Source organism: Ambystoma mexicanum, chromosome 3p (genome assembly GCF_040938575.1).
Source record: "Ambystoma mexicanum isolate Mex_15411 chromosome 3p, UKY_AmexF1_1, whole genome shotgun sequence".
NCBI lineage: Eukaryota > Metazoa > Chordata > Amphibia > Caudata > Ambystomatidae > Ambystoma > Ambystoma mexicanum.
This window is the reverse complement of record NC_090925.1, coordinates 367,151,402-367,171,623: the sequence shown is the minus strand read 5'-3', so window position 1 is coordinate 367,171,623 and position 20,222 is coordinate 367,151,402. Positions and strand designations below refer to the sequence as shown.

The 20,222-nt window shown below is 52.0% G+C and overlaps 1 protein-coding gene across 1 annotated transcript in view; it reads right to left on the bottom strand.

The window, feature by feature from the left end:
- EFCAB8 (EF-hand calcium binding domain 8) overlaps positions 1-14,892 on the bottom strand; it is a 54,270-nt gene extending 39,378 nt beyond the window's left edge. Inside the window, exons 1-2 of the mRNA XM_069651031.1 lie at positions 14,780-14,892; positions 14,415-14,518 (exon numbers count right to left, since the gene is read on the bottom strand). Of these exons, the coding sequence (XP_069507132.1) occupies positions 14,415-14,518; positions 14,780-14,869 (194 nt within the window). The 5' untranslated portion in view covers positions 14,870-14,892. The remainder of the gene's footprint in view (positions 1-14,414; positions 14,519-14,779) is intronic.
- Between the last annotated feature and the right edge of the window lie 5,330 nt (positions 14,893-20,222).

Here is a 20,222-nt window from a genome sequence, read left to right as displayed (position 1 = left end):
AATGTGAGAGCAAACAAATGAATCCCCACAACATGCCCCAAGTGTCACCAGCTACAGTGTCCCTAATGGAAACATGGCCACACATGAAATGCTCACAGTAATGCAGGACCTACAACACACATTACCAAATACTTACCAAGAATACCAATCACGTACACAACCTCCAACCTACCTTAAACATGACATTACAGTCTTAAACATTTGCTAGCCTCACTACCTGATGATGCCAGCACTTCAAACACTTCCAAGTATACAGTGTTAGCGCCACGCAAGAGTGTAGGTGCACTGCTTACAACATGGACTCCAGTTCCAAGGTGAACCGCCTTGTGAAGACATGAGAAATGGACCTGCAAATTAGGAGGATGAGATGGATGCAGAGGCACATATCAATACACCATGCAGTGTACAATACAACAACAATATGCACTATGAATGTATACACAGTATTGACTACAGACTGCCCACACATCGAATGGGAGTCCAATGTCACCATGTACGTCAATGTCACTTGGGCACACCCTTTGCAAGCCCATGGAAACGGGAAGCAGGAGGGGTGTGTGTCACAAAAACCCAAGCATCTGAACCAAATTCATGACAAGCCTGCATGTGCCCAGCCACAATGCAGCGTATGCCCACGGGAGCCACACAAGGCAACACACTGTCCCAAAAAAAAAAAAAATCAAAAATGGCCGTTAATGGGCCCAGGGGGGCAGGGGGGTGGGGGAGGCCACCCAGGAGGTCCGAGGACAGGGTGCACACCAAAACCCACCTGTGTGGATCTTGCGGAAAAAAAAACACCTCCATGGGCTCAGGGCCTAAACGGCTACCCTATTGTGGGAAAATCACTGCTGTCGCTCTCCTCACCCTCTGCAGCTGCATCAGGAGGTGGTGGGACTATGGGAGGCAGCCCACGGAAAGCCCTAGTCTGTTCCTCCATGGCTGCAAGCATGCGGGTGTGGTAGGTCTCGTTCTGGAGGATAATTGTGCGGGGGTCCGCATGCAACAACTCACGGGATGCCCGGACCTCCACCCTAGTTGCCTGCATCTCAGCTGAGAGCGTACGTGTGAGACGCTCCAGCTGCTGTTCTGTCCTTCTGTTTGTTGAAGCCTCAAGCTCAACAAGAGTCGTCCTGAGGTGAAGGAGTTCCACCCTCAGGGCTTCCCTGTGGCTCTGGGACTCTATGGAAATGGCTTCCTGCAGAGTCGCCAGTGCCGCCCGCCTGTCCCTGTCGGACGCCAACATGTCCTCCCTGTGTGACTGGCAGATGGAGTCTGTTGCCTGCTGTAGTCGCTCCATCAGCCTTTCGGGAGGGACAATGGAAGTGGCCACCCTATCCATGGCCTGAGCCATCATCTCTGATGATGCTGCCTGTTGGGTTGCCATACCGTATATGGATTGCTCCCATGTGGTATTGCCAGGTGGCTGACGGCCACCACGTCGGCGGACACCACACCTGTCTGGGGCAAGCTGAACTGCGCCTTGCTGTGCCGGCACTGCCTGAGGCTGCAGGACTGCATTCCCCCTCTGATCTGCTGGCCCAGGAACAGGATCAGATGTCGCAGAGTGTGACCCTGCATCCGTAACCACCAAAGGCGTACCTGCCAACACTGGCATCCCCATTGAGGTCTCTAACCCTGGTGCAGGTGGGTCGGACAGAACAGAATCCCTCCCAGGAACACTCACCTGCGACGGCACATAGGTCTCATCATCCGAATCGACACCTGAATACAGCTCGGGGGAGGTGCAGCCAGAGACACCCCTTGAGAGCACGACCTGCAGCAGTTGTGGGTTCTCACCCACCACCACACCACGTCCCTCACTGGTGGTCGGTCGGCCCTCAGACCCCTCCTGGGTCTGCACCATCTCCACAACCCCAGCAGTATCAAGTGTGTCATCCCCTGCAAAGACATAAAAGAAAACAAATGGAAACAGGCATTAGCACTATGGCACACAATTAGGGCTGAGAAGCTATAGAAACAGTACTTGATTGACACATGTCCTACATGACTAAAACCCTCCCATGCATGCACTGTCACTGCGTGTGAAGGGTAGGCAGATGGCACACATTGATGACACCAAGATGGAAGATGAACACATTTGCTGCATGCTGCCTAGCAGTGGCATCACACATTGGCCAGTGATTGGCAGGTCAAATACACATTGGCCAGTGATTGGCAGGTCAAATACACATGCCATCACACAGATGGCATGTACCCTAGCCATGAAGTGAAGAGGGAGAGGAGGTCACCAATTGTCCATTCAGTCCAGTTTGCTCATGAAATTGATTTTTTCATTGAAATGGTTCAAATGTTTAACCTGGAGCTGCCAGTCCAAAATGGTCCTATAGCACAGGGACATGTCTAAACAAATCATGTCCAGGAAACAAAGCCAGTCCACTGTACCATAGCCATGTCAGACATGTGACAATAGGACTGAGAAATCCCGAGTAAAAGTGGTGGCATGCAAACAATCTGCCTGAATAAACAGAGGTAAATAAGCAACAATGTTGTGGCAAGATGACACGCCAAGGGCAACTGGCTTGGTGTTGGGCTGGATGTCTAATGTTGGCAGAAGGGATGCTGCTATACCCAAATGCTGGTGCGCAGAATGTATAGGATGAGGCACATGGGTGACCCAAACCACTCAGGTACACACACCCTGACCTGGCACCCAAACAGAAGCCCTCCCACACACACCATGCACATGGATGACACACACATGCATGTGCACTCACCGGACAATGCCTCGTAATCTGACAGTTCTCCCACGCCTTGGATCTGTTCCTCCGTGACGTAGGTCCCAGCAATCTGCTCATGTAGAGTGAGTTCTATGTCGTCTGCTGGAGAGCCACCTCCAGTCACTAGAGTTGCGGCATGACTTGAGGCCAGCTTATTCTTTGCCCTGCGCTTCAGGTAATTCCAGCGCTTGTAGCATTCAGTAGCTGTGCGCCTCATGATTCCAAGGGCACTTATGATGTCCGCAATGGTCTGCCAGTGTGCCTGACGTTGTGCAGGTGTGGTCTTGGATCCTGCAACAATCACCATTTCGCGGTCATGTGCGGACACATACTCTACAAGTGCATTCAGTTCGGCCTCATTGAAGCTGGGCTTCCTTGACGGGCTGGACTGTGTAGCCGTGTCTGGGGCAACAGCCTCTACTGGACGAGCACTCTTCCTCTTCCGCTTGGAAGGTGGTGGGGATCCTGAGTGTCCTACGCCGCTCTGGACACTAGGGGCAGGAGCCCCGGTGGACTCTGTACTAGGAGTGTGGGATTGCACACTCAGCATGGGAGTTGGTGCAGGCATTAGCTCAAGTGTGATGGTGTCAGGGGGAATGTCAGCATGATGGACTTGGACCGACACTGTCCTGGCTGGGTGTGTGAGAGGTGGGGTGGATGGAGCCGCAGCTGCCCCTGCAGCCTCCCCAGCCTGCCTACGCGGGGCAGCAGATGACCTAGCTGCCCCTGATGCACTTGGCCTGATGACATCAACGTTCACCGGCGCACGTGGCCTAGACCTTCTGACCTGGAAGTCAGCCATGGAGTCACCCTGTGCCAGGTCTGGTTCCACAGTGGGCTGGTCCAACAAGGGCTGAGCATGGATGGTGTCAGCCACGTTAACCTCAACCGGGGGGGGGGCATGGGTGTCCCTGACTGCTCCTCCACACATGGGGGGCTAGGGGCACCCTGCAAGTCACGACCACGTCCCCTACCAGATCCACCACGGCCACCACTTGAGGCTCGGCCACCTTTGCCACCCTTACGGCTTGTTCGCCTCCCAGCCACGGCACTGATGTTATTGTGCGTATGGGAGTCGATGTGAACTATTGTCCTGGGCAATTGGGGGTCAAAGGGGTTGGGTACCAGATGGTAATCGTATCCTAGTGCTCTAGCAAGGCTGTATGTCACCCCTGGGGAAAGATGACGGGTCACGCAACGCACAGGCAACCCAAAAAAGGGAAGTAAGGTGCACGCAACCCCTCCTAGACCACGTGCGTGGAAAAATAAACCTGCACTACGCTGTGGCACCCAGAAACACAAGAATGAACGTATGCGTGTCACACGCAGCCTAGAATGACCTCTGAAGGGGTATGCGACACACGGGGCAAGCACAGATGTTAAATACGTGCGCGACTCACCGTCTGCCAGGAACAAAAGCGTGAAAAATATGCGCGTGTGCGCGTTGGCAACACCCCCGCCAAAAGAAGAATTGTACCCTGTCTGAGGAGACAGGACAACAGTAGAAGGGAACGCTGTTTGAGGAAACAGGCCCAGGAAAAAGTGGAAAAGAGAAAAAGCTGTCAGAGGTAACAGGGAGTATGAACTGGAAACGCTGTGAAGTAAATCGCGTGTGAACCGACAAGAAGTACAAATTTCACCCACTCGCTCTCCACGAAAAGCACATACAAGGAAATGGCGTTCTACACGTACCTTTTATACACACGTCACAGATGCGCATACGCGATGAGGCCATTTCCACCAATTACACGCTTTGACACTCGGACGTGTATCTCTTTTTTTTTACACGCGCCATTCTCTACGGCCATGCGCGTGACGTCACAGCTGCGCATGGGGGCCTTTGGGCCAATGAAATCGCGTATGCATGCAGACGCGCTTATGCGCTAAGGGCCTTTCCTCGAATACACGCAGACGTGCAGGACTTTTCACGTGCTAAATCACTCCGTATCAAGCTGGCCACGCGTAAGCGCACGGAAGACCACGCTCCTGCCCAGAAAGCCGATTTACTGCCCCCCCAGAGCCCTGAGCAGGCTCCCACCTGCCATCTGCTGCTGCCTGACTGCCTGCTGTCCACATGCCCTGCCATTTGCTGCCTGCACATCAGCCATGGGTGCTGTTGCTGTGACCACCCCTGCTGGAACCGAAGACTCCCGACTGGGATTCCATCGCTCCACAGCCCAGCCGCAAGACCCAGTTGCCCACCCACTCCTGACTCTGGGGTTGTCATGTCGGGCACTGCAACATCTGGCACCACTGACAACCCCCGGCCAGAGAGGCAGAGGGGCACCAGCTTCAGTGCCAGGGAAGTTGGTGTCCTGGTGGAGCAAGTCCTGGGGCAGTATGATGCCCTCTACGGAAGGGTGCGCGCCGACAAGGAAGGACGGACTCGGATCTGGACGGACATCGTGACTGCCATCAACGCGGAGGGGGTGGCAGTCCGCGACTTCCAACATGTCAAGAAGCGCTGGGAGGACTTCAGGTCCAGGACCCTGAACAAGGCCCGGCGCCTCTTGAAGGCAGCGGATGCTAAGGGACCCCGGGGCTACTTGTCGGAAGATCAGATGAGGGTCCTGGAACGCATATCCCCAGAGCTCCACGTCCAGGTCCTTGAGAGGCAGACCCGTCTGGAGTCGAGCGGTAAGTGTACATGCATCATGATTGTAAGCTGTGCGTGTGGTGATGTGCCAGTAGTGTGCCGGTTGCACATCTGTTTGTATGGGGCCGAGTATGGGTGGGGGTGTACAGGACCGTGAGGCTAACACATGCGAGCGCTGTCATGTGTGAGACATGGATGGTGCTTGTGTGTGTAGGCGTGCATGCCAAATGCAGTTGTGTGGGCACACGTTTGTATGAATGTGTATGTAAGTAGGCATGTTTGTGATGTCACGCATGTATGTTGTTTTCATCTGCATGTATCAGCACTGTGTACATGTGCATGTGTGTGTATTTGACAAGGGTGCAACAGTGATGCAACATGGATGCATGTGACAGCGGGATGTGGAAGCCTGATTGGCAGATGTGACATGGATGCCCATCGGAACACTGCGACAGTTGGCTAAGGTGTACACATGTATGCAAGTGTGGTGGTGTGCGTGCATGTGTAGTGCACTCCCTGTGTTGCATGTGATGTCTGGCTCACCTTTGCCTGCTCATGCTGTTGTATGTGTATGGATGGTGCTGGCAGTTGCGATGTGGCTGTGGTATGGCTCATGTGTGCATGTAGAAATGACATGTGTGTTTCCAATTGTGATGCCATGTCTGAGGTTTGCCAATGCCACTCATGTGCAACTGTCATGTGTGTATGTGTCCATTGTACAGTGCCCTGATGCCTGTGTTTTATTTCTCCCTGTCTGCAGCGTCAACTGATGGAGAGGGCGGAGAAGGTGCTGTGGAGCACAGCGGCGGGGATTGCACCGCCAGCCGGAGACGCAAGGCCTGGCTCCCCTCCCAGGTTGTGATCTCGTCGGGGAGTGAGGAGTCCGGTGCCGCGTCCCAGGCCACAGCTGCCGGGGGGAGGTCCAAGAGGCGGAGGTCGGAGTTGGACTCCTCAGCAGCAGAAGGGGCAGCTGGGACCCCACAGGGCCCAACGGGGGAAGATGGCACGGAGTCATCCAGGTTGGTGGGGGGTTTAGTGGAGGAGGAGGCCGTGCAAGCAACAGAGACGGGGTCTGGAGGTGGGGATTCCACTGGTGCTAGTGGTGCAGTGCAGGACCAGGGACAGGAGGCAGCACAGGTCGCCGCGGAGGTGCTTGTGTGCAATCCTGTCCCTGATCCTGTCACTGCATCATCTTGCACCAGCAGGGATACCTACGTCCAGACCCATTTTCAGGCAGGGGATGAGCTCATGACAACTGTCCTTCTTATGCCTGCGGACGTGGCTATCCGGGTCCGGGTTGAGCCTGTCCTGACAGGTGTGGCGTTGCGTCAACGGGCCATGCGAGGTGACTTGCAGTCTTTTCATGAGGAGACTGCACGTCATCTCGAATGGCTCGTTGACCGCGTCGGCCTACTTGGACAGGTCACCCAGGCCGGATTCCTCCGTTTGATTTCCCCCTCCTCAACTGAACCCCCTATGCGCCAGTCGTCCTCCGTGCCATCTTCCCACCCATCAGTCACCTGGGTGCCCTGTGGAGCTGCATCTGACGGTGCGGCCAGGCTGGTGGAAGAGGCATCCCTGCCACAGTCGGGAGTCGGACGTCCAGCAGGGGTGGCCACATCAACGACTGCACCCCAGCCAGCGGAGGATGTGCAGGCAGCAGGAGGCAGTGCACGGACAGAGGCGCAGCAGCAACGTGGTGGGAGCCATGATGGCTCGGGGCCTTCGACATCGGAGGGGCAGGCATCGGCCGGAGGGCAGGAGGACCCAGGATGGGAAGTGTCTTCCGTGTGGCAGCGGTTGGGCCACGCCATAGATGCAGAGTGGCAGCGGGCGGAAGAGGCATGGCTCACGATGGTCAGGGCGGAGAACTCCAAGCGGAGGGCCCTGAGGCGGGCCGAGTGCCTCGAGGCAATCCACAGGGAGTTTGGGGGGAACATGTGGACGGCCCTGCGGACCCTCAGGGCCATGGAGGAGGAGCGCCTCCGGGACATTGAGCAGGAGTTCGATGATGCCCTTGCCTGGAACATCCCGAAGTGAGCCGTCGGACTAGCCCGCTGCCCTTGTAAATAGTTCTGTAGTTAGTGTTAGGTTTCCTTTGGTTTAGCATTTTTTTTGGACCTTTTGGACAATGGGCCACAATTTTGTATATATTCTTTTTTTTTTAGGTAGTGTTATTAGATAGGTTTCATTTCTTCGGTTGGGATCATGGACCCTGGATTGTTTATCTGTATATAGTTGACTTTTGGATTTTCATTTTTTTTTATGATTTCCCCATGGAGCAATGGTTTTCGATTTTAATTTTCCATTGGATTTACTTTTGTGGACTGTGACTTTGGACACCTTTCGTTTGCATTATGATTTGTGGTTTTGCATTATTTCATGTACCTGCTTGTTTTTTTTAAAATAATTTCCATTATTGTTTGTTTATTTTTGGTTCAATTTATGTTGCGTTTAATACATATTTTTCTTCAAACTTCAATGTGTAGTATCATCTCATTGGTTTCATGCATATCATGGTATGTGTTTTGACATTCACTGACACCCATTGGGTGTATGTGAGGGACATGTGTTCATTTTCCAAACTTGCAATTGTGGTTATATCATGTTTTTGCCATTTCTAAGTGGGTGGATGCAATATTCAGGTGGGTGTTTGGCATTTGGAGGCTGACCATAAGGGCCAGGGATCTAGATTGTGTTGACATGTTGGCTGAGTGGGGGCCTGGTGGAGGGTGCCCCTGGTGGCTGGGGGGTGGGGTGATGGGAGACATGAGTGGGGGCCTGGTGGAGGCTGCCCCTGGTGGCTGGGGGATGGAGGATTTTGGGAGACATGAGTGGGGGCCTGGTGGAGGCTGCCCCTGGTGGCTGGGGGGTGGGGGTAATGGTAGACATGAGTGGGGGCCTGGTGGAGGCTGCCCCTGCACTGCTGGGGGGTGGGGGTGGTGGGAGACATGAATGGGGGCCTGGTGGAGGCTGCCCCTGCACTGCTGGGGGGTGGGGGTGCAGGGGGACATGTGTGGGGTCCTGATGGAGGTTGCCCCTGCACTGCTGGGGGGTGGGGGTGGTGGGAGACATGAGTGGGGGCCTGGTGGAGGCTGCCCCTGGTGGCTGGGGGTAATGGTAGACATGAGTGGGGGCCTGGTGGAGGCTGCCCCTGCACTGCTGGGCGGTGGGGGTAGTGGGAAACATGAGTGGGGGCCTGGTGGAGGCTGCCCCTGCACTGCCGGGGGGTGGGGGTGCAGGGGGACATGTGTGGGGTCCTGGTGGAGGGTGCCCCTGCACTGCTGGGGGGTGGGGGTGGTGGGAGACATGAGTGGGGACCTGGTGGAGGGTGCCCCTGGTGGCTGTGGGGTGGGGGTGATGGGAGACATGAGTGGGGGCCTGATGGAGGCTGCCCCTGGTGGCTGTGGGGTGGGGGTGATGGGAGACATGAGTGGGGGCCTGGTGGAGGCTGCCCCTGGTGGCTGGGGGGTGGGGGTGCAGGGAGACATGAGTTGGACATGAGTAGGGGCCTGGTGGAGGCTGCCCCTGGGGGGTGGGGGTGGTGGGAGACATGAGTGGGGGCCTGGGGGAGGCTGCCGCTGGGGGGTGGGGGTGCAGGGAGACATGAGTTGGACATGGTGGGGGCCTGGTGGAGGCTGCCCCTGCACTGCTGGAGGGTGGGGGTGATGGGAGACATGAGTGGGGGCCTGGTGGAGGCTGCCCCTGGTGTCTGGGGGGGGGGTGGCGGGAGACATGAGTGGGGGCCTGGTGGAGGCTGCCTCTGGTGGCTGGGGGGTGGGGGTGGTGGGAGACATGAGTGGGGGCCTGATGGAGGCTGCCCCTGGTGGCTGTGGGGTGGGGGTGATGGGAGACATGAGTGGGGGCCTGGTGGAGGCTGCCCCTGGTGGCTGGGGGGTGGGGGTGCAGGGAGACATGAGTTGGAAATGAGTAGGGGCCTGGTGGAGGCTGCCCCTGGGGGGTGGGGGTGCAGGGAGACATGAGTTGGACATGAGTGGGGGCCTGGTGGAGGCTGCCCCTGCACTGCTGGGGGGTGGGGGTGATGGGAGACATGAGTGGGGGCCTGGTGGAGGCTGCCCCTGGTGGCTGGGGGGTGGGGGTGGTGGGGGACATGAGTGGGGGCCTGGTGGAGGCTGCCCCTGCACTGCTGGGGGGTGGGAGTGATAGGGGACATGAGTGGGGGCCTGGTGGAGGCTGCCCCTGCACTGCTGGGGGGTGGGGGTGATGGGAGACATGAGTGGGGCATGGTGGAGGCTGCCCCTGGTGGCTGGGGGTGGTGGGAGACATGAGTGGGGGCCTGGTGGAGGCTGCCCCTGGTGGCTGGGGGGTGGGGGTGGTGGGAGACATGAGTGGGGGCCTGGTGGAGGCTGCCCCTGGTGGCTGGGGGGTGGGGGTGGTGGGAGACATGAGTGGGGGCCTGGTGGAGGCTGCCCCTGGTGGCTGGGGGGTGGGGGTGGTGGGAGACATGAGTGGGGGCCTGGTGGAGGCTGCCCCTGGTGGCTGGGGGGTGGGGGTGCAGGGAGACATGAGTTGGACATGAGTGGGGGCCTGGTGGAGGCTGCCCCTGCACTGCTGGGGGTGGGGGTGATGGGAGATATGAGTGGGGGCCTGGTGGAGGCTGCCCCTGCACTGCTGGGGGGTGGGGGTGATGGGAGACATGAGTGGGGGCATGGTGGAGGCTGCCCCTGCACTGCTGGGGTGGTGGGGGTGATGGGAGACATGGGTGGGGGCCTGGTGGAGGCTGCCCCTGGTGGCTGGGGGGTGGGGGTGCAGGGAGACATGAGTTGGACATGTGTGGGGACCAGGTGGAGGCTGCCCCTGCACTGCTGGGGGGTGGGGGTGATGGGAGACATGAGTGGGGGCCTGGTGGAGGCTGCCCCTGGTGGCTGGGGGGTGGGGGTGCAGGGGGACATGTGTGGGGTCCTGGTGGAGGGTGCCCCTGCACTGCTGGGGGGTGGGAGTGGTGGGAGACATGAGTGGGGGCCTGATGGAGGGTGCCCCTGGTGGCTGGGGGGTGGGGGTGGTGGGAGACATGAGTGGGGGCCTGGTGGAGGCTGTCCCTGGTGGCTGGGGGGTGGGGGCAATGGTAGACATGAGTGGGGGCCTGGTGGAGGCTGTCCCTGCACTGCTGGGGGGTGGGGGTGGTGGGAGACATGAGTGGGGGCCTGGTGGAGGCTGCCCCTGCACTGCTGGGGGGTGGAGGTGCAGGGGGACATGAGTGGGGGACTGGTGGAGGCTGCCCCTGCACTGCTGGGGGGTGGGGGTGGTGGGAGACATGAGTGGGCGCCTGGTGGAGGGTGCCCCTGCACTGCTGGGTGGTGGGGTTGGTGGTAGACATGTTTGGGGGCCTGGTGGAGGGTGCCCCTGCACTGCTGGGGGGTGGGGGTGCTGCGAGACATGTGTTGGTGATCAGTAGTGCAAGGTGACATGTGGGTTGGCTGGTGGGCATGGCCATGGTGGATGGGTTGCCTGTGGGACATGAGCAGGGGTGCAGGGTAGTCCCCTGTGGTGTGGGCTGCCTGCAGGGGCCGTGGAGGGTGTAGAGGGAACACCTGGGAGGACCCACATGGCCAAATCACGTGTAGCTTTCCCCGGCACCACCGAAATACACGTACCCTGCTGAAATCGCGTGTGAATCTTCCCGCGCACCTCGGAATACACGTACCCAGGCCAATCGCGTGTGGAACTTCCCGCGCACCCGAAGTACATGTACCCAGGACAATCACGTGTGGAACTTCACGCGCATCCCGAAGTACACGTACCCAGGACAATCGCGTGTGGAACTTCCCGCGCACCCCGAAGTACACGTACCCAGGCCAATCGCGTGTGGAGCTTCCCGCGCACTCCGAAACACATGTACCCAGGCTAATCGCATGTGGAACGTCCCGCACAGCCCGTAGTACACGTACCCAGGCTAATCGCGTGTGGAACTTCCCGCGCACCCCGAAGTACACGTACCCAGGCCAATCGCGTGTGGAACTTCCCGCGCACCCCGAAACACACGTACCCAGGCTAATCGCGTGTGGAACTTCCCACGCACCCCGTAGTACACGTACCCAGGCTAATCGCGTGTGGAACTTCCCGCGCACCCCGAAGTACACGTACCCAGGCCAATCGCGTGTGGAACTTCCCGTGCACCCAGGAACACACGCACACGCTATTTTTCACACAGTGGGTGTCCGTGTTTGTTGGTACCCCTGTGCACCTCATTTGTCCTAGAGGGCCACTGTATGGCCCATTCATCATGGCTGTATATGGGTGCTTTTTGTTAGCGCACATTTTGGCGCACATTTTTTTCAGGCGCAGGGGCGCTACCGCCTGCTTTCTTGTGGCGTACTTGTTTTGCCCTGTGCGCCTCTTTGACCGTGCGCTGGTTTGCCCTATTCGATTCCATGAATACGGGTTGTAGGCGAGCGTGTGGGCATTCCGCGCACTTGCCTCCTGTACTTCCCCCGTGACGCCCATATTTTCACACGTTGTTCCCCATTCTGAGTGTTACGCCCTGTGTTCCGCCTACTTTTGTGATGTGCGCCCATCCAATGTTTTTCTCGCGCACGGACTTCCCTGAATCGATGTGCGCTGGTTTCCCTGCGATTTTCGCACTTGCCCTGCGATTTTCGCACTTTTACTGCGATTCGCACATTTTGGCACCTCTGCGCGGGAATTTTCGGCGCACATTATTTCCATGAATCGACCCCTTAATATATGTAAACATACAATGCTCCAGGAAGGGAGAACCTTTCGGCTAATTGAGCAAGTTGGGTAAAACCAAAAGCTTTCAAAACCACACAACACATTTTAAATGTAATGCTGACTTCTAGCAGGAGCCAGCATAGTTTTCAAAAGATGGGGAGATGTTATGAAATATTCCAGTATTTCATGAGGCTGCACAATACAAAACAACTTCTACTGAGAGAAGAGTGGATTTACATAGCGTAAACAGTGAGTTGCCTCCATCAATATGGCATATAATGAGGAATTGGACAACAGATCTGAGGGTGGGAGGAGGAAGAAATTGCTGAATATGCCAAAGAAGAGAGCGCTAATAATGAGCTGCTTGTGTTTTGTTAGCTACGTGAGCATAAAAGAAGTTGAAGTTATGTAAGAATTCTAGGAATTGAGGAAAATGAACAATTTATGTGACAATGCTGCCTTTAGTAAAAGTAGAAAGTCATGGCAGGCTAGTTTGAATGGAAAAATCTGAGGTTTTAACCTGCCCAGGAAAAATAAAATCTGTTCTAGAGGGGATAACTTTAAGGTTGGTTTTTATCATCCACGCCTCAATCACTGGAGCAGCAGATCCTAAGGTGGTGGATGTCTGGCTGAGATAAAACACCAAAACGGTTGAAGCTGTGTGTTGTCTGCATATTGATGACTGGAGATGGTTCTTTCTGAAAGGACCTCTTCTAGCAGCTCCAATTTAACAATTAACAATGTCTGCAACAGGAGGCAGTCCTGATAGGGAGAAGACCTGGTGTGACTAACCTGAAAACACTTAGAACGACCAGTCCCCTTAATCCCATGCAATATGATAAGTTAGGAATTAAGTCCTCATTGTCTTATGTATAAATTTTCTGCTGAGTGATCCAAGAAAAAGAGATGGGTCATCCAGAAGTGGTCAGCCACCATCTGACGAGAAGACCAAAACCCAGTCACAAAAGATTCTCATATGTTATGAAAACATATTTTGAAGTGTTCTAGAGAAAATGTTCTACGGTTGGAGAGTAAAGAAGTATATCGTGAAGGTGATTCCAGGAAAGGGGAGCATGCAAGTGAGGGATGGTAAACTAGCAAGAATAAACTAGCAAGAAGGTGGCAAAGCATTCTTTGGAGGCAAAGAGGAAAACTTAGTGTTGCTGTTTAGTTTGTCTTTATTTACATGTATGGGGATTCAGGCATGAAACCCTTTACCCAATGCCCTTTGGTCAGCGGTGTGCAACAACCTTTGTGTAAACGTTAGTGTGCAGAGAAAGGGAGGATTTGGAAATCTATGGCAGAATTGATATTACATCAGGGAATAGACAGTCAAAGTTACGATTTATGATGAGCTCATGAATTTCATTTCAGTGTTCAGCAGCAGATTCTCAATTCAACACGGTACAACTGAGGAATTTAATATAGGAGAATTTGGCAACGGAAAGGAGTATCAATTGATGCATCCATCTTTTGGCATTGAGGGAAAGGGAGAGCCTATATATTATGTTAGCAGAGTTAGCTTTGTGCATTGGGGGTCATTTGGGAACAGTGGCAGAGAAACCAAGACAACTGGAAGCGCAGATAGTTTATGAGCGAACCTCTGACAGGAAACAACTGATAAGAAGCATGACCATTGTAATTTTGATCTTTTGTGGTCTACCAATGGCCTGTGGCTCTGTCAAAAATCCTCTGTAGACTATTTCATGAAAGTTTGAGATGGGGTTCTAGTATAGTCTTGTCTATTTTGCCTCTTCCAGCATGGGTCCAGCATGTCCTAGTTGATCCAGACACTTGAGATTGGAGGTGGAAACCTTATGCAGAATGCTTCTTCTTGCATTGTGAGCAATGTCAGTCTTGCCAACATCACGTGCTGCATTAGCATGTCTCTGCATGCTGACACAGCCTTCATTTCACCAGATTGATGGGAATACAAATGCACCTCCCACAAGATATTAAGGGCATGTGCAATGAAAGGAAAGAGGCATATGGGGAGCCAGGTGCCTCAACAAAGACTGGAAAACATATGACAAGGTTTCAGGTTGGTTTTTGCTCAGGATCAAATATTTAGAGGAGGAAACTTGATCTGCGAATAGGTCCTGTGATGGTCAGGTTCAGCTGTGGGGACTAATTTGGGTAACTTGGGTGGGAGAACCAAAGGCAGCTAACCTAATATGTTGCTTGCAAATATTGGTACCAATAAGTTGTTGTGAGAACTGTTTTGCGACTGCTATGTATAAGTAATCCTCAGTTTAAAAATAGACGATACAATGCATTAAGAAATGAATGTTAAACAAAATGAACAAGAGGTCTGGATTCATTAGTTATCTATGAAATATAACCCACTGTGCTTGAAATATCAAAAGAATAATTCAATATGTTCTTACACTGGGATCACTTGCATTGGCTTTGGAAACATTAAGAGTGTTGCCGGCTTGTGCATGCGAGCCTTTCCTTTATATTCTTTCAACAAATAGTTCAGGTATTTGGCCTGTTTTAAGGATACAGAAAAAATATTAAGAGAAACACGAGTTATATATGTTTGTATTGTTATAAAAGACCATGCATTTTTTGATACATTTGTTAATGTTGATTCTTTGAAAGGCAGGCCCAGGCCATAAGCATACAGACAAAATCAAATAGCACAAAAATGAACGAAAAGCCTTCACCTATGACCTCTTAATCCACATATGCACCAGTAGAAATAGCAATTTTTGTACATGTGTGAAGAAGCAAGTATCATGAACCTCACCCAGTCCACAGATCCATGACTCTCTGAATCAACCTTCTTAAAAATGATGTCCAGCACTTGATCCTCCACATTTCCCAATATCCTCTTCATCGCTTCTTTAAAGTCATTAATATCCAAGCCTAAACAGAGGATCCAAGTGAATGTTTGGTTAGTACCGTCATGCAAGTAACATGTCTTAGTAATGTCTGGTTCTGGTACTTTATGCCCACTATCAGGTTCAAGGGTACTGTTGATTTGCCCAGAGAGGTGTGGCAGTAGGCACTACGTGGAGCCTGATCCAGGGGCAAGGGTGCAGGTAGAGCGTAGTTCAAACAGAGGTGGATTTTCTGCATAGTTGTTTAGTCCCTCTATAGCCTTCTATATGCCACTTTACAAATGTCTAGCTTTGATGCGAAGTTGGTACTTTTCCTGCTTTGTTCATTTAGAGTGCCCTCTGAAATGTTTTATGTAACAAGGGGAGATCAGGCATGTTTTGTAAGCAGGTCAAACTTCCAGTACCTTCCAGCCTTTACGTACCAGAAGGTTAATTGAACCGTTTAATTTTCAAAAGCATTCTGCGCTATCCATTCATCACAGTGCTGGTAAAAAAAAAATTGTTTGGGAGATAATGTGCTTTTTTCTACCACTATCTAGCACTAAGTTTTGGGTTTGTTTATATATTCATACTCATCCTAGAATATGTTGAGAAGGGTGATTAGTAGGAGGAAAGAATTTGTTTTCAGTGGACTGAATTTTGGTTGCTAAATGATATGCAAGTTGGTGATTCAGGGTTGCTGGTTGTTATGTACTGGGGTTCATCTTACACTGTTCGCCTGCTCTTTTAGACTTTGCCCTTGATATAGAATACTTTGAATTCCTGGGAGGCAAGTCAGGGCTTGTAAGGTGAGTGTCAAGGCTTGAGGGCACCAGAGGAACAGCATGTGTCTAAATCTCACTTGGCCCAGTCCTGCCTCTGCAAGCACTGATAATAGCAGAGCCTCTTCATATCATGGCGGCTACAGGAGAAGAGGGGCATGAGTGACTGAGTGTGCACAGAGAAGACCGGAGGAGCCACAGCCAGCTTGAGACCCTCTGCAGCGTTCTTGGGAACACAAAGGGAGTAGAAGGCTGTGGGGATGTATAAGAGGCATGGCTGAGTGGAAACAACAGGGCCAATGGACCTCTGAGGCCAGTGCTTAATTTATAAAAAAAAAAATATATTGCTCCCGCCACCCATAGCTGCTCCACATAGTGTCGGCATATTTGGGGTTACAGTACAGCTCACACCTGCTCATTGGGGTTGATGGGTGCATTGACTATCAACACTTCATAATTAAAAGGAGTTTGAGGGGGGCATGGCCGGCAGCCATGCAGTGAGCAGCACTCTCTGTGAACTCCTGCTAGATCCTGTAATGATGTGCCCAAAACGTGGTGGATATTGTTTTCGAAGCGAACTACTGAGCACCGGAATGTGTCTGGAGCTCGTACGTGTGTGGGGGGGCTTTGAGGCGATGCAGGGCTGATTCAGGAGGTGGTTGGAAGTCTGGTGCTTGCTTCTCAAAAATGGCAGCTGCCATCTGCAAGAGCAGGGGGATGCGGAGAGTCTGAGTGAGGGTTGCAGTGCCAGCAAGACAGTGGGCAATCCACAGGCTGCTCCAGTACACTGGAGGAAGCCCAGTGAAGTAATCCAAGAGGTAAGAATTATGAAGTAAGTGTATTTATTAGTATCACGAAGAAGTATACGCAAATATAATCCCCAATCAGGCGGTTGCAGAACAAAACACCAAATGACAGTTGGTGACGAAGGCATGCCTACGTCATAGCCTCAGTGCGCAAGGCGAGACCAGGAAGGAGATTCCATCTCGCGCACCAAGGACATATGCTACATGGATACAACATACGTTCCCTCTAATGGGGAGCAATGAATATAAATGCAATAGGAAGGAAAAAACTATCAATGTACAGTACAAGGATTACTTGTATAATTCAAAGTCAAATTTAGCAGATCTTTTCCTCTTATGGCGTGTTGTACCATTCCCTTCAGCTTGCCCGTCCCTACTGCTTCCATCCTTTTCCAATACAGTAGGTTGGAACCCACGACCCGGTGACCCATTCAAGGTATGTCCCTGTTCTTCTGTACTCCAGTTACCATCAACATCCTCATTGTACTTAAGATAATCCTGAAATGGCCCTTCCTTATACCAATCATCCTCTACATTGTTGTAACTTGCACTTTCCTTGAGCCATTCTCTCACATCAGGGTGTCTCACCACCGCCCCACGATTCATGCTCCAGCGTTTGCCAACGCTGGTTACCACATGGCTCTCACCCATTTTCGTGACTAATATTGGATCATAGTATTGTGTGTACCCTTTAGAAACACAGAAAGGTTTTTTGGTCCTTACAACATCTCCCACATTCACTACTTGCACCCTTCTCGAGCACTTGTGCTTCTCCCCCTCACTTTGATCCATTACCCAATCTGGATATGAATCAGAGCGCATAGACCTTCCTCTCATCATTTGAAACAGTGACATTTCTGTCAATACATGAGGAGTATCCCGATGTGCCATCCACATTTCACGTATACCTTTTTCCAGTCCATCCCATTTGCCCTAGACAACCGTACAGAATCCTTGATTATGCGGTTGGTGCGTTCAACCAACCCGTTTGCTCTCAGGATGTATAAGGCTGTGCAGTGATTCTTTATGCCATGTTGTTCTAAATACTGCCTCATTTCATTAGACACTAACTGAACGCATTGTCAGATATAATTATCTTGGGGTACCCTTCCAGCGCAAACAGTTTTCCTAAATCATCAATGACAACGCATGTTGAGACACAATCTACAAACTCCACCTCGAACCATCTCAAGGCATAGTCAACCACAACTATGGCAAACCTGTTCTCTCGCCCAAGCATAGACATAGGGCCCATAAAATCAATGGCTATCTTCTCCCAGGCTCTATCAGGGAGTTACACACTGCCTGTTTCCACCTTCTGGGTTCTAATGGATTTGTCGCTTACTAAACATGGAATGCAAAGCCCCGCTTCCACGTCTACCATGGCATCCATGCCTGGCCACCAAAATGTAGACCTTAGTCTCCTTTTTGTTAAACTTGGTCAATTCGCTTTGTAATGAAAACAAAGGTACCATCCTCTCACCCTGGGTTAGGCCCCATTCAGAACTACTCAATTCATCTTTAAATTTATGCTAAGGAGATTTTGTGGATTCAGCCGACTTCCAACCTTGCTCCATTTACACCACAGCTGATCTCATCTCGGGATCCTCATTCACTGGGTCCACCCAAAATGTTTTTGAAAAAACATTGAAAAAACATTGCCCACGGTACTCTTAATTTGAGCTATCCACTCATCAGATATATCTTCAGCTGGTTCTACACCCTCAAGAGCCCTTGAAAGACAATCAGTTACTGGGTTACATTTACCAGGAACGTATTCTACAGTGAAATTGTAACTCTGTAGGGCTGCTAACCACCTGACAATCCTGGGAGTCGCCAACCCCGAACCCTTCGTGGTAAACAAATGAGCCAAGGGCTTATGATCGCTTCTGACCTTGTAACGTATGCCCTAAATATATGTCTTGAAGTATAAAGAAGCCCAATAACATGCAAGGCTTTCCCATTCGATTGTAGAATATCGCAATTCTGTATCTGATAATGTTCTGGATGCAAAAGCCGCAGGTACTTCCTTGCCATTCCTAATTTGACTCAACAGAGCTCTGATACCAGAAACGCATTCATCCATCGATACAATAGTTTCAGTGGATCGAACCTATACATGATGGGAGGATTAGCAATTTCTTCTTTAATTCCCTTAAATGCCCCCTCTTCTGCCTTGCCACAACTGAACTCTTTCCTTTCCTTCAACAAAACACGTAATGGTTGACTTTTTACAGCAAGATTCTCCACAAACTTGGAATATAATTCTATTAGACCTAAGAATGATTTTAACTCATCTTTGTTGGAAGACGATTTCACTTTCGCAATGGCATCCACTATTTCCGGTTGTGGTACCATTACCACCTTTGTTAGCCTGTGGCCCAAATAAGATACCTGGTGCACTTTGAACTGGCACTTGGCTATCTTGACAGTCCACCCTGTCTTTTCCAATCTCTGTAACACTTTGTACACCCTGGCATCATGTTCACACCATTTTTGGCACCAATCAGAACATTGCCATGGAAACATTGCACACCAGGTACATCCCCCAACAAATCTTCCATAACTTTTTGGAAGACGGCAGATACCGATGTCAAACCAGATGGCATCATTTTGAACTGCTAAGCGCCCATCAGGTGATGAAAGCCGGTAAGGCACGTGATGAGGGGTGTAGATCTACTTGATAATATGCAGAAGAAAGATCCAGGGTACTATACCATTCAGCCTTTTCCATAGTCATGAGCACCTCACTGATCTTGGGCAACGGGTGTCTATTTACCCAAATCGAGCTACTGAGATCCCTCAGGTCGACACAATCTAATCCGCCCATCGGATCGTTGGGTGACTACAATGGGGACAACCTGTTACGCTCACCTGGCTCCCACAGAGGCGTCGATCTGAACTGGACAGCTGCGGTCTCCACCAATGTGACGCGTAGGGCCGAGATGACGGACTGGACTGGCCCACCTAGCTTTGTTTGCTTGGCCCATAGGAATATTCTTCTGGTGGTTTGAAAAGATGAGCTCTCCATCCTGCATTGAGTGCAGGGACGCGTTGATAACCAGTTGCTTCACTGGCTCGAAGGAATTGGTGAGTTCCAGAACAATATTGACTCTGAAAAGTATGTAGTTCGTAAGAGTTCAAATGCCTGACTTTCACTCTTGTCCGATTCCTTGCAAGTTGCAGCTTGACCCTAGTGAAGAGTTCCTTGTGGCAATCGGTAATATTCTGGTAAGGATTTTTATTTTCCAACACAGTTCGATAAAATAATGTCAATATGTAACCTGTTGCTTTCTCCCTTATTCAGGCGCTGAGAGAAAAATGAAGTCTCGGGGAATAATACCTCGGGCGGTAAAATCAGGTAAGTCTATTGTGGTGAAGAGGGTTCCCCTTGATAGTCCCTTTGTTTCACCTTGCTGTCCTTTTGTTTCCCCTTAGGGGCCGGGGTTCGGCAAAGATGCAGTGGAAGCTGCACCGACCCGTGAAGAGGAATAGTACCACCGGTGGTAAAATCAGGTAAATCTATGGGGGGGTAACTAATATTCCTCTGTGTATTCCCTTGGCTCACCTTGCTGTTCTTGTCTTCTCCTTAGGTGCCGGAATGCGGTAGGAACATGCAGGAGGATGCAGTGGAATGTGAAGATACTGCGAAGGCCGGTGAGTTCAGCGCGTCGCTGCAGCAGGCGAGGTAACGCGCATAAAATAACTTCTTTCTTCCAGCTCGAAGGCGCGATGGATCGGGAATTCAGGTAAGGATCAAAGGTATTGCTCTTGTTCTAACC